The sequence below is a fragment of the Pelodiscus sinensis genome, chromosome 9 (genome assembly GCF_049634645.1).
Source record: "Pelodiscus sinensis isolate JC-2024 chromosome 9, ASM4963464v1, whole genome shotgun sequence".
Classification (NCBI taxonomy): domain Eukaryota; kingdom Metazoa; phylum Chordata; order Testudines; family Trionychidae; genus Pelodiscus; species Pelodiscus sinensis.
In genome coordinates, this window is record NC_134719.1 from 63,141,237 (window position 1) to 63,153,531 (window position 12,295).

Sequence of the window (12,295 nt, forward strand, 5' to 3'; positions counted from 1 at the left end):
CGAAACGCCCCTTACTCCTCGTGGAATGAGGTTTACAGGGACGTCAGAATAGCGAGCCCGTTAGATTTCGAAATAACAGGCGTGCTCAAAAGACATGGAATAGCTATTTCGGATCCCAGAATAGCGCTGCAGTGTAGACGTAGCCGAAGAGACCCCCAGAGGTCTTCTAGTCCAGGCCCTGCCCGGAGGCAGGACTAAGTAGTATCTAAACCATCGCTGACGGTGTTTGTTTATTCTGATCTTACAATTCAAGCTTATCCTGCTCCCACTGGCGGGACTCGGCAGCTCTCCTCGCTGCCCAATGGAAAGCGCGTGCCATTGCAGATCTGCCTACCCCAAAATGACTTAGGAACCCGAGGGTCTTTTTCTTTAAAAATTCAGGGTGTCCCCCATCCGTTCCTGGTTCCCTCTTGCACGTGTAGGCCATGGTGCCAGCAGGCTCTTAACAGAACCAGGAATTTCATCGGGCCTCTTACCCCTGTATCCCAACGTGGCCTCTAGAGGCTGTTGCAGCCATGATCAAAACTTTACGGCAAATGTCATTTCAGTGAAAAGGGCCAGATCAAGGGTGCCTGGAGAGAGCCCCCAGACTTGCAGACATCTCGGACTTCCTGGGACCACGCTGCTCTTCGACGCCCAGCTTTCTGGCGCCCTTGTTGGAGTTCAGTGTGGTTCTGTCAGAGCAAGGAGTCGCTCCAGGCAGCATCAGCTTAAATTCCGTGGGTGGCTTCCTTCCGCGCCCAGGGAGGCGGGTGTGAAGGGGCGGTGTTGCCGTGGCACCCAAACGGCTGAGAAATGTCTCCTCACGCAGGACGCGGTAGTTTCGCAATCCACGCAATAGAAAGCCTAATCCTGTGGCGAGTGGGGGAGGGAAGAAATGGGCCAGAGAAGGGGGAAGTGGGAGGATGGCGTCACCTCTGCCATGCCGCATCCCTTCAAGTGCTGCACCCAATGGGATGCCCCGGTGTCTTCAAGAAACTTTTCTCCACAGCGGAAGGCGATTTGCTCAGATGGCCAACCAATCACAAAAAAGGTGTGGTCGAGCCACATCAGCTGTGTGTGTGTGTGTGTGTGTGTGTGTGTGTGTGGTGCCCAGCACGCTGGGCTCAGGAGAAGTTTCTAGGCTCCAGGCAAATACAAATAATAATGATAGTACAAAGAGGGCAGAGATGTGGCATCTCACCCTGCTTCGAGCCGTACCAGACCAGATGTGTCCGATTTTTGCCACCATAGACCTGCCCCAAGTGTTTGCGTTGGAAAGTTTTGATTTTTGACCCCCCTGAACTGACCCTGTTTCAGGTTTGAGGGTGGAACATTTCAGGGCAGAACGTTTTCGGGTTTGCGACCAAGTGAGGAAAGCACTTTGTGTAGTCGAAACCCCAGCTTCCTGGCATTGACCAAACCTTGGGGTATCACCACCTGCCGACCCCACTCAGCTCTAGGGTGTGGCACGCAAAGCCCCCTCTCACCTCAGGTGTGGCGGGGGGAGGGGTGACCTTTGCCGGAGAGGGCTGTACCGGGCAAATGGGCAAGTGGACACAGCCTGCGGCTAGTCAAGTGTAGACCATCTATGAGGTGACATTCAGGGCAGGTTAGAACTAGATGCCAACCGCTTCGGAGTCTGATTTTTCATGGTGCTTGAAAATGGGCGGGGCCCTCAGTCTCCAGCAATTCGGCACTGCTTGGAACAGGAGCGTGTGCTAAGTAGCTGGAGCGTGGCAGGAGCCAGCCGGGGCTAAGGGAGCAGGGAACGCTGGGCTTGGCCGTCCTGTTGATATAAAGCAACTGACTGACTTCTCTCTTTCCCTCAGGCTAATGGAGGTTGGCAAGATGCTACTACCCCCTCCTCAGTGACCTCCCCCACAGAAGGCCCTGGCAGCGTCCACTCTGATACCTCCAACTGATCTCCCAGCTAATCGCATCCCTGGCTGACCCCGGCCCCCCTTGGGGGCGGGAGGGGAGGGTGCTCTCCTGTTACTGACGTAGTCAGACTGGAGGTGGAACCAATCGGCAAAAACACAAGACGAGTCGCCTTCTCTCCTCTTCGGCGGGATGCTTTTTTCAGCCAATCTGGACACTTCTTTATACTCTTTTCCCTTTCTTTTCTGGGCAGAAGCCACCTCTCCCCCCGCCACCACCCTCTCCCTGAAGGATATTTTCGACAGAAGAATTTAAAGAGGAAAGCAGCAGCAACAACAACAAAAGCATCTTGTCCATTTCCATGCTGGTGTTTTGAGGAGCCAAAAATTTACCTCACTCCTTTGCTAAACGGCAACCCGCCTCCTTCAGCTTCTCTTGCGCTCACACTACCTCTTCACAGGAACACTCCACGTCCGCGCTCTCTTCACCGCTCTTCCGGTTCCGGGGACGGAGCTAGCAGAACGCTTTCCTGTTCCGAAGCGATCCCGAAAGCGTCGCCCCCTGGAGCCTTTCGGGTGCCAGGGCGGATAAACGCATTCCCGGTGCGCCTGGGCATGTAGGGAAAAGGAGCCAAACTCCTCTGCGGATGCTCTTCTCGCTTTCGGAAGGTCCCAGGACCTTGCGCTTGCAAACAGATGTAGGCAGCAAACACTTAGCTCTTCCCTCTGCCGCCGCGCTTTGCCTCAGACCTCAAACACCAATTCTGCAGCAAACACAGCTGGCACTTGCCAACATGCTAAGGAACCAAAAACAGCCAATCTTTTGTGCATCATGCTACTGCTAGAAAGGAAACTGCGGGACTCTGTAATGATAACACTTAGCATATATATAGTTTCAAAGCGCTGCAGAAGCACTGCTGAGCGCTCGACGGGGCAGGTTTACACAGCGCTTCTGTCTGTAGCGTCTTAGCCCCGAGGGCGTTGCTCGGGGTTTGACGAGCAATCAGAGCCTGGCTCGCAGGGTGTTGTGAGGGGGGGCATGCCGATCTTCTGTGGAACGGGATGGGCTCAGGGGGGCCCTGTATGTAATGACAATGAACCACAGACGTGTTGGGTACAATTTGACCCTTACAAGTTGTTCTGGGAGCATCCTGTGACATGCCTGTTCTTGGAGTAGCAAGGGGGGGAACTAGAGCGCCGAAGATGGATACACACAGAGTCAATACAGAAATTGAACGGATTGGAGCTATTAATAACCCGGGTCGGTGTTGGGCGGGAGGGAAATGCCCCACAAACAAAAGTATTGCCTCATTTGAGGATTCCTTTCAAATGAAGGTGCCGGTTTCAGTCCCGCCCTTTTTTGTGGATCTAAGACATGCCATGAGAAGTACTAAAATCAATCATGTGACCTTTCACCCCCCCCAGTCCACATGCAGGCTCTTCCAGGATTCTGCAGCCAGGGGACTGCTCCCAGCTGTTGAATGGAGGGGGCTCCGGATTGGCCGAGGCGGAGGCGGGGTTTATCCCCGGTGGAACGCTCCGTTGCGCATGATCAAAGCAAAATGAGATGAGGGATGGATAAAACCAACCCCTTAAAATAGATTGGATCTTTGGCTTCTACTGGAGGCATCTCTCCTGTGAGGTTGGCATTTCGTAGGGAAGGTAAATGGATAAACACAGACGAGGGTAACTCCGGTGGTAAGCCCTTCTGGGCAGGAGAGCAGCCTGCATTCAAAGTGCAGCTTGCGAGATTGAGGAATGGTTGCTTTTAAAGGGAAAGATGCCAGGAATACATGCCCCATCTGCTCGTTGATGAACTACAGCCGCAAACCCGAAAACATGTATGCCAGTAGACCCATTGACCTCAACAAGTCTGCTCCGGTGTGTTGAGATAGGCACGTGAGAGTTTTTCAAAAGCCTACGTCTTAAGAAGATCTCCCCTACCAATTGTAATATTAGCGTAGTTCAATTCCTGAGCTGCTTCAAGGAGCCACCATTTACAATCAAAGGTCTGCCAGAAAAACAGCAATCCCTCCACCGAAAGAAAAACATAAATAGGTTTGAGGCCAGACGTGAGCAATCACCAGTCCTGCGAGAGTGGTGGGTTTATGCTCTTGCGTTACTGGGATCAGGCAAACGCCAGACTTCTGTTGAACTGGGGAGGTCTGTGATGGGCTGCACAACATTTGCTCACAGTCCCGGAAGGTTCCAAGCTATTGGCTTTGAAACTGGTGATTATTGAAATAGAAGAGCTAGTTTGGCTGGATTTGGGAGATACCTAAATTGTAGATACTTAGATCTTTCTCCCCTGAGTCTTGTACAGGTGGATTCCTAGGCTTTTTAGAAACCCGGACAAAAAAAGGACCAAAAATATTCTCTCTCTCTCCCCCTACTATTTACCAGTCAGCTGTGATATCGAGACACCCATGTTTAAAGGTGGAGGGATACAGAAAATAGTCCCCATGAAGGCCCAACACATGACCTTCCTTTACTCACAATGGTAAGCACTTACTCCCACTGCATACTAGTTGTGATTATTTGTGGGTGTAACTACTCACCAGGGGAAGTAAATTGGCGACCGTTCGGCCTTGTGTGTTAGTTAGCAAGACCATCACTACCCAGCATGGACAGGACACATGATGGAGCAGTGTGCAGTCCTTTGGCTGACTGTGTTAGCTCATGATGCCATCTCTTGAAAAGGGATTGATTGAGAAACAGATTGAAAGCCATGTCAGCATAAAGCAGCCGGCCCTTGGCGGTCTCTGGTCTTCTTGAGAATCAAATTGCGTCCCGTCCATTCTAGAGCCGCAGGGACCCCGTCCTCAGAGGTGGAGCTGCATTTATCCACCTTGTAGTTACTTGACCCCTCTCTCGTTCTCCCATTCACCACAGCATGGCATTGACTCCTTTACGGGGATTTAACGCAAGTCACGTTTTTCGGTTTCCGTCTTCGTTTTTTACATTTTGTTGTTGTTGCTGCTGCCCGGCCCGTTGCCTTTTTCTCGCAAACTTTGAATTTTTTTTTCTTTTCTTTTTTTTTCTGCCCAGAAAATCCTGACTTCGATACCAAAAACAAAAAAAACAAAAACAAAACAAAAATGAAAAAAACAAAAACAAAAAAACTGCAGAAAATTTAAAAAAAAACAATAAAAAATAAAAATGAAAAAAAAAACCTTGACGATTCTTTCAGCTTTATTAACATTTTCCATTGTTTCTTGCGATTTGTGTCTTGTTCTTTGTAGCATTGATGATAATGAACATTTGATAATGAATGTTCTTGTATATTCAGATAAAGGAAAAAAAAAAACCAAAAAAGCAGTCTGAATTTAATAGTGTTTATAATAAAACAAAATTTAAAATGACCCTCATAGCACGCAAAAGTGAACGGGGAAGAATTTCCACTCCAGTTCTTTCTGTGGCAAGAAAGCATTTCATTCCTGTATAGTTTATAACACCAAACTACCTACATGCATCTTCTCTTTTATTTTGGGGTTTTTTCCATGTTTATTTTTTAATTTTATTTTGTTTTTAATTTTCTTGCATTTGTGAATTAGTTCAAGAATGCTAGAAAACTGTAGAGTTGTGCACACTCATTTCCTCTTTACACACTGTTTAAAAAGTGACAGTTGTTCATTTTGTAAAACTTAAAAAAAAAATGGTTGGAATAGTGAGCATAATAGGTACATTCTAACACTTTATGTTTATTAACGTTGAGACCCAGTAATTACATTTTTTTTCGTTCTGCGCTCCTTTTTTCCCCCCCCTTTTGGGGGGCAATTATGATGATGACTTTTTTTAATTGTCCAAGACTATGGCCTTGTAAACTTCCCTTCGTCCACTTTCACTGTATATTCAAGGTGATGTGAAAAGCAAAAATCCTTTTTATTTGTACGTTTCTAGTCCTCGCTTTCCGTGTGGCACTGGATCCGCTCGGAAAGGACCTTCCCCCTCTCCTCCCTCCCTGAGAATTCAAACATTGCCGATCTGGGGCTTAGTTGCTCAATTTTCCTGGAAGTTATGAGCTGAGTCCCTTAGCTGGGCCTCTCTAAGACACCGATCCTGCAAGGTGCTGAATGCTTTGGCAAAGGGACCAGCACCTACGGGGGCCGGGCTTAGCTATGGCCCCCATTCAGGAAACCCCACCTACTTAGCGTGTGCTGACCACGTGGGGGAAGTTAAGCACATGATAAACGTTAGGGTGTTTGAAGGTTCCCCGACCCCATTGCATCCTACCCTTAGGTGCTGTTGAAAATCCCAGGCTGTGCTCTTCTGGATAGGGATAGACTCTCTAAGTGCTTTCCTGAATCAGGGTCCCGGTGAAATGCAAGACGTAGTCTCTGAGCTCACACAGCAGCAGGCCCAGCTGGTGGTTGCTTTCTGTCTGTAATTCGGGGCACTATCAAATGACAGGGTTTTGCTTTCCTCGCTGTGACTGATCCAAGCAAAAAGAAACCCTTGCTGCTTCTCCTAGGGCTTGATCCAAACCCAAAAGAAGCCAATGAAAGACTCCAGTAAGTTTTGGATGAGGCCTGGAAGTACTGGTGCCCACCACAGATGTTTACAAAAATAGCACGTCGGAATCCATCAACGTTTTGAATAAATGGAACCTCCACTTCCGACCACCTTGCTGGAATGGGCGGGGAGTTTTTTCTTCACGCTTTTTCACTAAGAAACTTCCCCATTTGCTCGTCGCCCGAGCTCAATTCAAGTAGGACCTCATCCAAACCCTACTGAGGCCAATGGCAATACTTTTTCACACGGTGTGTAATTAGCCTGTGGAACTCTCTACCACAAGATTTCGCCAGGGCCAAGAACGTTGCAAGATTCAAAGAGGAATTGAAGATTCACAGGGATCACAAGGATAGCCAGAGTTATGTTGTTAAAAAAAGAAAGTATTGAAAGGGAGAGAGAAAAACTTTGTGTTTCAGGAGTTAAATCAAACTCTGTTAGGACTCAGGATGAGCCCTTCATGGTGATTAAATTGCCCCATAACCGCCTGCTGCAGCGTTTCTTGCACCTTCCTCTGATGTATCCCTTTCTGGATACTGTTGGAGAAAGGATACCAGACTATACAGACCGTGGATCTAAATCCATGGAAAAGAATCTCAGATGTGACGGTAGCACACGCTTCCACCAGTCCGTGAACTGGACAGGAAGTTTGGAGCTGAGTGAGGGGCCGGGCCTGTGGCCTCAGTTCCTGTGACCACTTACACACGTGCTTAAATTTACGTGCAGTAGGAGGCGGTGGCTGATGGCACTAGGCCACCTTCCATGCGGCAAGCCAAGTGCATGTGTGTGTGTAGAGCCAGAGGGCTGTGTGTGGAAGGCAGATGTAGTCAGCATGAGAGAGGAAAATAAAACTCCACTTATCCCTGAAAATGATACAGGTAAAGGTCCCAGTTCAAGGAAAGGGTTATAAAACCATCGATTTTACCCTTCTCCTCTCCCCCCACCCTTAAAGAGGTCCACAAAAAATCTCAACTTTTCACATCACTGGCTGGTTTTGTTTTTTTATCTCGGCTCTTCCTAGAGTAATTTTGCTTTCACGCCCATGGTGGTAGGATAATTATTAACGTATAAATCAGACATTGCTGGGTTTTTACACTTCTTTTTTCTCATTGCGACTCCTTTTCTTATAAAGATGTTCCAGATGTTCTGAATTGCTTTTTCTTTGCTTTGCTTTTTCTTTTTTCTAATGGTTTATAAAACCTAAAAGGCTCTGCTGTGTCTTGGTTTTGAAACTTTAAGCTTTTCAGCTTCTGTAAAGACAAAGGCCTATGTCTTTTTGACCCCAACTGAAACTTTTATGTTCTATAATGTTACTAACAAGGTGTAGGTTTTCCAGTCTCCTGATTTGTACTGGTAATGCATATTCCAAATAAATAGTTTCTTTTGTTGCAAACACTGGTGTATTTCTTGCAAGCAGAACCAAAATGCTCAGCATGGCTGGTCTTTTACATAGTCAAAGGCAAAATATAAACATGACACAAAGTGAAAGATGGGGGTGGGGGGGTGGAAAAGCGATTTGAAGGGCCGTGTCCTAACCGATTTACGGTCACCCCACATGCAGCTCTGCCAATGCACCTCAATCTTGACTTGCAATACTGCCATACCGTAGATCTCAAAGCGCTTTACAAAGGAGGTCAGTCCCATGAGTCCTGTTTTACAGCAGGGGAAACTGAGGCATGAGGCAACATATTAGGACTTACTTAAGGTCGCCCAGCACTTCAGTGGGAATACAGCTGAGGTTGCCTGACTCTCAGCGCGCTGCTCTATCCACTAGGCAACTCTCCTTTCCTTTAAGGGCCCGTATTCGTTAACACAGTTGAACGATTAGCGAGGGAAGACGCCATCTGCATGGAACCCACTTCCTGATGTTGCGTAGTTCCGTTTTCTGGCGATTGTCACCTTTAGCGCCACCTAGTGGTAGGATGTCAGCCCTTTGAGTCACAGTCTGCATGCACGTCCCCGGCTAATCCAGCACCGGGCCTCTCTGCAACTTTTGTCAGTGCAACTTGTCAACTTGCTGCACCACCTGCCAGCCCCAGCAAAGACAGCCGGGTCTGCTGAGTTGCTTCTCACATTCGTTCTTCCTCCTCGCCACTGCCCTGTAAGAGACACGGCTCCTGGGCAGGCTCCCATGGGAGAGGCATTGCTCTGCTGCAGCTACAGGCAGTCCGGGGCGGCTAGGAGTGTGACCACAAAAGGAGGACGGGGTGAAGGGGAGGCTGTTCCAAGAGCTAGTCGCACTTGGCTGCTCCGTGCCCACGGGACGAGGGCAGGTTGCAAAGAGATCGGTGCAGGGGGGTGCGCCAAACCTGGCGCGTGCCCTCCAAGCGCAACCACGGCAGAACAAAGGAGTCACTTGTCCAAACCCCGCACGCAAATTTCGGCGACAGCTGGGAGGGGAAGGCGCGTTGCTGGAGTCAGCTGCTGCTCAGACCCAGGGCTGCCGGGGGGGCCGCAAGAGGCGAGTTAGGTAGGTGAATTGGCTGAAGCCGCCCTTCTGGGCTGGTGAGGTTGGGTCGTCTGCTGCCCCGTCCATTTACCTGCTCAGGTGAAGGCCACCTTGAAGGGCTGTGATGCTGGCAGCCACCAACAAGCCCCTGCAGAGGGTGTTAAGGCGCAGCCTCCTGACACCAGCGCCTCTGGAGGCCAAAGGGTGAATTGAAGGGCTGGAAGCTACGGGTGGGTTTTTGTTGGTCTCTCTCTAAACCTGTTTGAATCAGCACATTAAACAGCAAGCTGCTGCCAGTTCCCAGGCTGTGAGACACGTTTTTCACATGTAACGATGCCTATAAACATCAATTCCATCATGCTGCTAAAAACAGCGGGGAGAGGAGATGAAAATACACAGCTCCCCCCCCCCCCAACAGTCTCCCCTCCTGCCAATAGGGGTCTTGGATCCTGCTGCTTGGTCCCTAAACAAAGTGGGTGTGACACTCTAGGCATTCTGATCTGCAGTGTTGTCTGAGCACTTTGCGGTCATTTAGGTATTTAAGAAAAACCTTATTCCAGTTACTGGAGCCATCCAATTGAGGCCATGTTTAACCGACTTACCTCTTTGGTCTTCCTGCTGTGCTCCTTCTCCACCTGTGCTCTGATTGCAGGTCTGCCGCCCCCGCCTGCTTTCCTATCCGTGTTTTGTGATATTTGCGGTTAAACCCTTCACAGCAGGGATCTTGGAGAGGGAAGAGAGCCTGACGACCTTTGGATCTCTGTAGGAAAAGGACACGGATGTTTCCAAATGTTTGGATGGATTTATAAACAAAGAAAAATTCTCAGGCTATAAAATTCATTAAACAGTCAAAATAATCAGTCACTTCCACCCCAAACAGCCTTTAAAGACTCCTTAAAAAAGGCACAGATGTTAAGAAAATATGGAAGTTCAAAGGAAAGGCTCCACTTTGCAAAGTAATATAATAAAATTCAAAGAAGCCCATAAATACTCAGAAGTATGTAAATATATACTGAAGGCCACCCAAATAACCTTAACTCTGCCCCTGCTACATCAGCATCCCAGCAGCCAGAAATGCTGAAACAATTTATCTGTTCTAATCACAGGTGGCTCTGCTCAGTGACCACAAAAAGTACAATATGGGCTGCTCCATTGATCTGTTCCCATAATTGTACAGATATCTGCCTTCCTTGTCAGCATGCCTTGTTAAGGATACACTTTAATGATGTCTGTGTAAACAGCAGGAAGGGAAACCATTTCTCACTGCTGACGGAAGTTCTGTGTGGTGCCAAATAAATGAATGTCTCTAGACAATGAGCTAACGTAGCCACCTATAGAACCATCATAGTTAATAGATTCCAAGGTCAGAAGGGACAGTCGTAATCACCTCATCTGACCATTTGCAAAACTGGGCCATACAACTTCGCTCAATGGTTCCAGCGTCAAGCCAATAACGTCTGTTTGCGTTAATGTGCCTCTTTTCAAAAAATAGCCAAGCTGGCTTGAAAGCTTCCAAACAACGAGGAATTTATCACACTCTTCAGGTATTTGCTCCATTGGTTAATTACCCGCACTGCTAAAAATGGGCAGTCGTTTGATTGTTGTTGCCCTTCCGAAGCTGTGGTATGTACGTGAAAAGAGGAGCATATTCTAAGGGCACAGAATATCAGCCTGACGTCACAAACAAGTATGTCTGAAGCCTCTTGTGAAAACCAACGCCAGGTGATTCATGTGGTCAATGTGATTGTCTCAGTGCTGTGGGCAGAGTTAAGGTTATTTGCACTACTTTACCATGCTTTTAAAAAGAAAACCGGAACTCTGTCTTTGAATTTGTAATCTCCCTAAAACTTTTGTCTTGGAAAAAAGCTACAAGGTTCTCAAAAGTTTGAAGTGACAGATACTTACCCTGCAGTTAAGACTGAAACAGATTTTTTTTTTTTTTTTGCATGGAGTAATCCTCTCTTAGAAGGTTGTACTAATGCTGCAAAGTAAGGAAACAGAGACATCCCATTAATATGTATCATTAAGCACAAACCTCCATAGATTCAAAACTGCAGATTTTTCAGTTAAAGGCAGAGCAGTGTTGGCTCTGTTTGGAGTCCACTGTCACCTCATCTGATGGAAGAAATTGAGAAATTAAAACTGTTTGTGCTTCCAAAGACTGCTCGTTCCATTCCCTCAAGGTCCCTAATGCAGGTTTATTTCCATCAATGTAGCAAACACACTGCTTAAAACTTGAAATCGCCTTACTTTAACGGCTACTGAAAATTGATTCTCGGCTTGTTCATACAACATTTACTTTGCAAGCGGCTTTGAATGTCTGAATGCTCGTTCAAGGAATGCAAGAGGCTTTTAGACCGCAACACTGAAAAATGTCAAAAATGAGCCTCATTTAGAATTAAACTCCCGTTGATTCACGTTGAGGGGGGATATGATAGAGGTATATCAACTCATGAGTGGTGTGGAGAGGGTGAATAAAGAAAAGTTATTTACTTGTTCCCATAATAGAAGAACTAGAGGACACCAAATAAAATTAATGGGTAGCCGGTTTAAAACTAATACAGTTCTTCTTCACACAGCGCACAGTCAACCTGTGGAACTCCTTGCCTGAGGAGGCTGTGAAGGCTAGGACTAGAACAGAATTTTAAAAAGAGCTAGATAAATTCATGGAGGTTAGGTCCATAAAAGGCTATTAGCCAGGGGACAGAAATGGTGTCCCTGGCCTCTGTTTGTCAGAGGCTGGAGAGGGATGGCAGGAGACAAATCGATTGATCGTTGTCTTCGGTCCACCCCCTCTGGGGCACCTGGTGCTGGCCACTGTCGGCAGACAGGACACTGAGCTAGATGGACCTTTGGTCTGACCCAGTGTGGCCGTTCTTATGTTCTTATAGAACGTGCTGCATCTAGGCTGGTTGTCTATCCAGTACTAGGGCTCTTTTGCACTGCTGTCTGCTCACCTTTTCCCCCATTAGTCGTGGACTCCCAGGAGAAGTAAAAGCACGCGGCCTGACATCTGAGGGGGCTGCACTCAGAGAAACCGCAATGGGGGTGGACTGTATTTGGCTCCGCAATAGATTTGGTATGAGGTTGCGGGTCAACAGCCAGGCCATGGCTGAGTGTTGAGTTGGATGCTGTAGGACCGAATCTCAGCAGACTGAGCAGTCTACACTGGCACCCTTTTCTGGAAATGCTTAAAACGGAACAGTTTTCCGTTATACGTATTTCCGGAAAAAGCGCGTCTACATTGGCAGGATGCTTTTCCGGAAAAGCCCTTTTTCCGGAAAAGCATCCGTGGCCAATGTAGACACGCTTTTCTGAAAAACAGCCCCGATCGTCATTTTCGCGATCGGGTCTTTTTTGCGGAAAACACTACTGTGCTGTCTACACTGGTCCTTTTCCAGAACAGTTTTCCAGAAAAAGGACTTTTGCCCGAGCGGGAGCAGCATAGTTTTTCTGGAAAAGCAGCTGATTTCTTACA

At 47.7% G+C, this 12,295-nt stretch overlaps 1 protein-coding gene and 1 long non-coding RNA gene across 6 annotated transcripts in view; one reads left to right on the forward strand and one right to left on the reverse strand.

Annotated features, from left to right (window-relative positions):
* Nucleotides 1-7,761, forward strand: part of PBX1 (PBX homeobox 1) — a 201,951-nt gene extending 194,190 nt beyond the window's left edge. For all 5 annotated transcript variants that reach the window (XM_075936968.1, XM_075936967.1, XM_075936970.1 and 2 more), the window contains one exon: nucleotides 1,812-7,761. In XM_075936968.1, the coding sequence (XP_075793083.1) occupies nucleotides 1,812-1,904 (93 nt within the window). In that variant the 3' untranslated portion in view covers nucleotides 1,905-7,761. The remainder of the gene's footprint in view (nucleotides 1-1,811) is intronic.
* A 1,195-nt stretch (nucleotides 7,762-8,956) lies between these two features.
* LOC142830624 (uncharacterized) overlaps nucleotides 8,957-12,295 on the reverse strand; it is a 29,694-nt gene continuing 26,355 nt past the window's right edge. Inside the window, exons 3-4 of the long non-coding RNA XR_012906057.1 lie at nucleotides 9,420-9,577; nucleotides 8,957-9,075 (exon numbers count right to left, since the gene is read on the reverse strand). This is a non-coding gene — a long non-coding RNA (uncharacterized LOC142830624). The remainder of the gene's footprint in view (nucleotides 9,076-9,419; nucleotides 9,578-12,295) is intronic.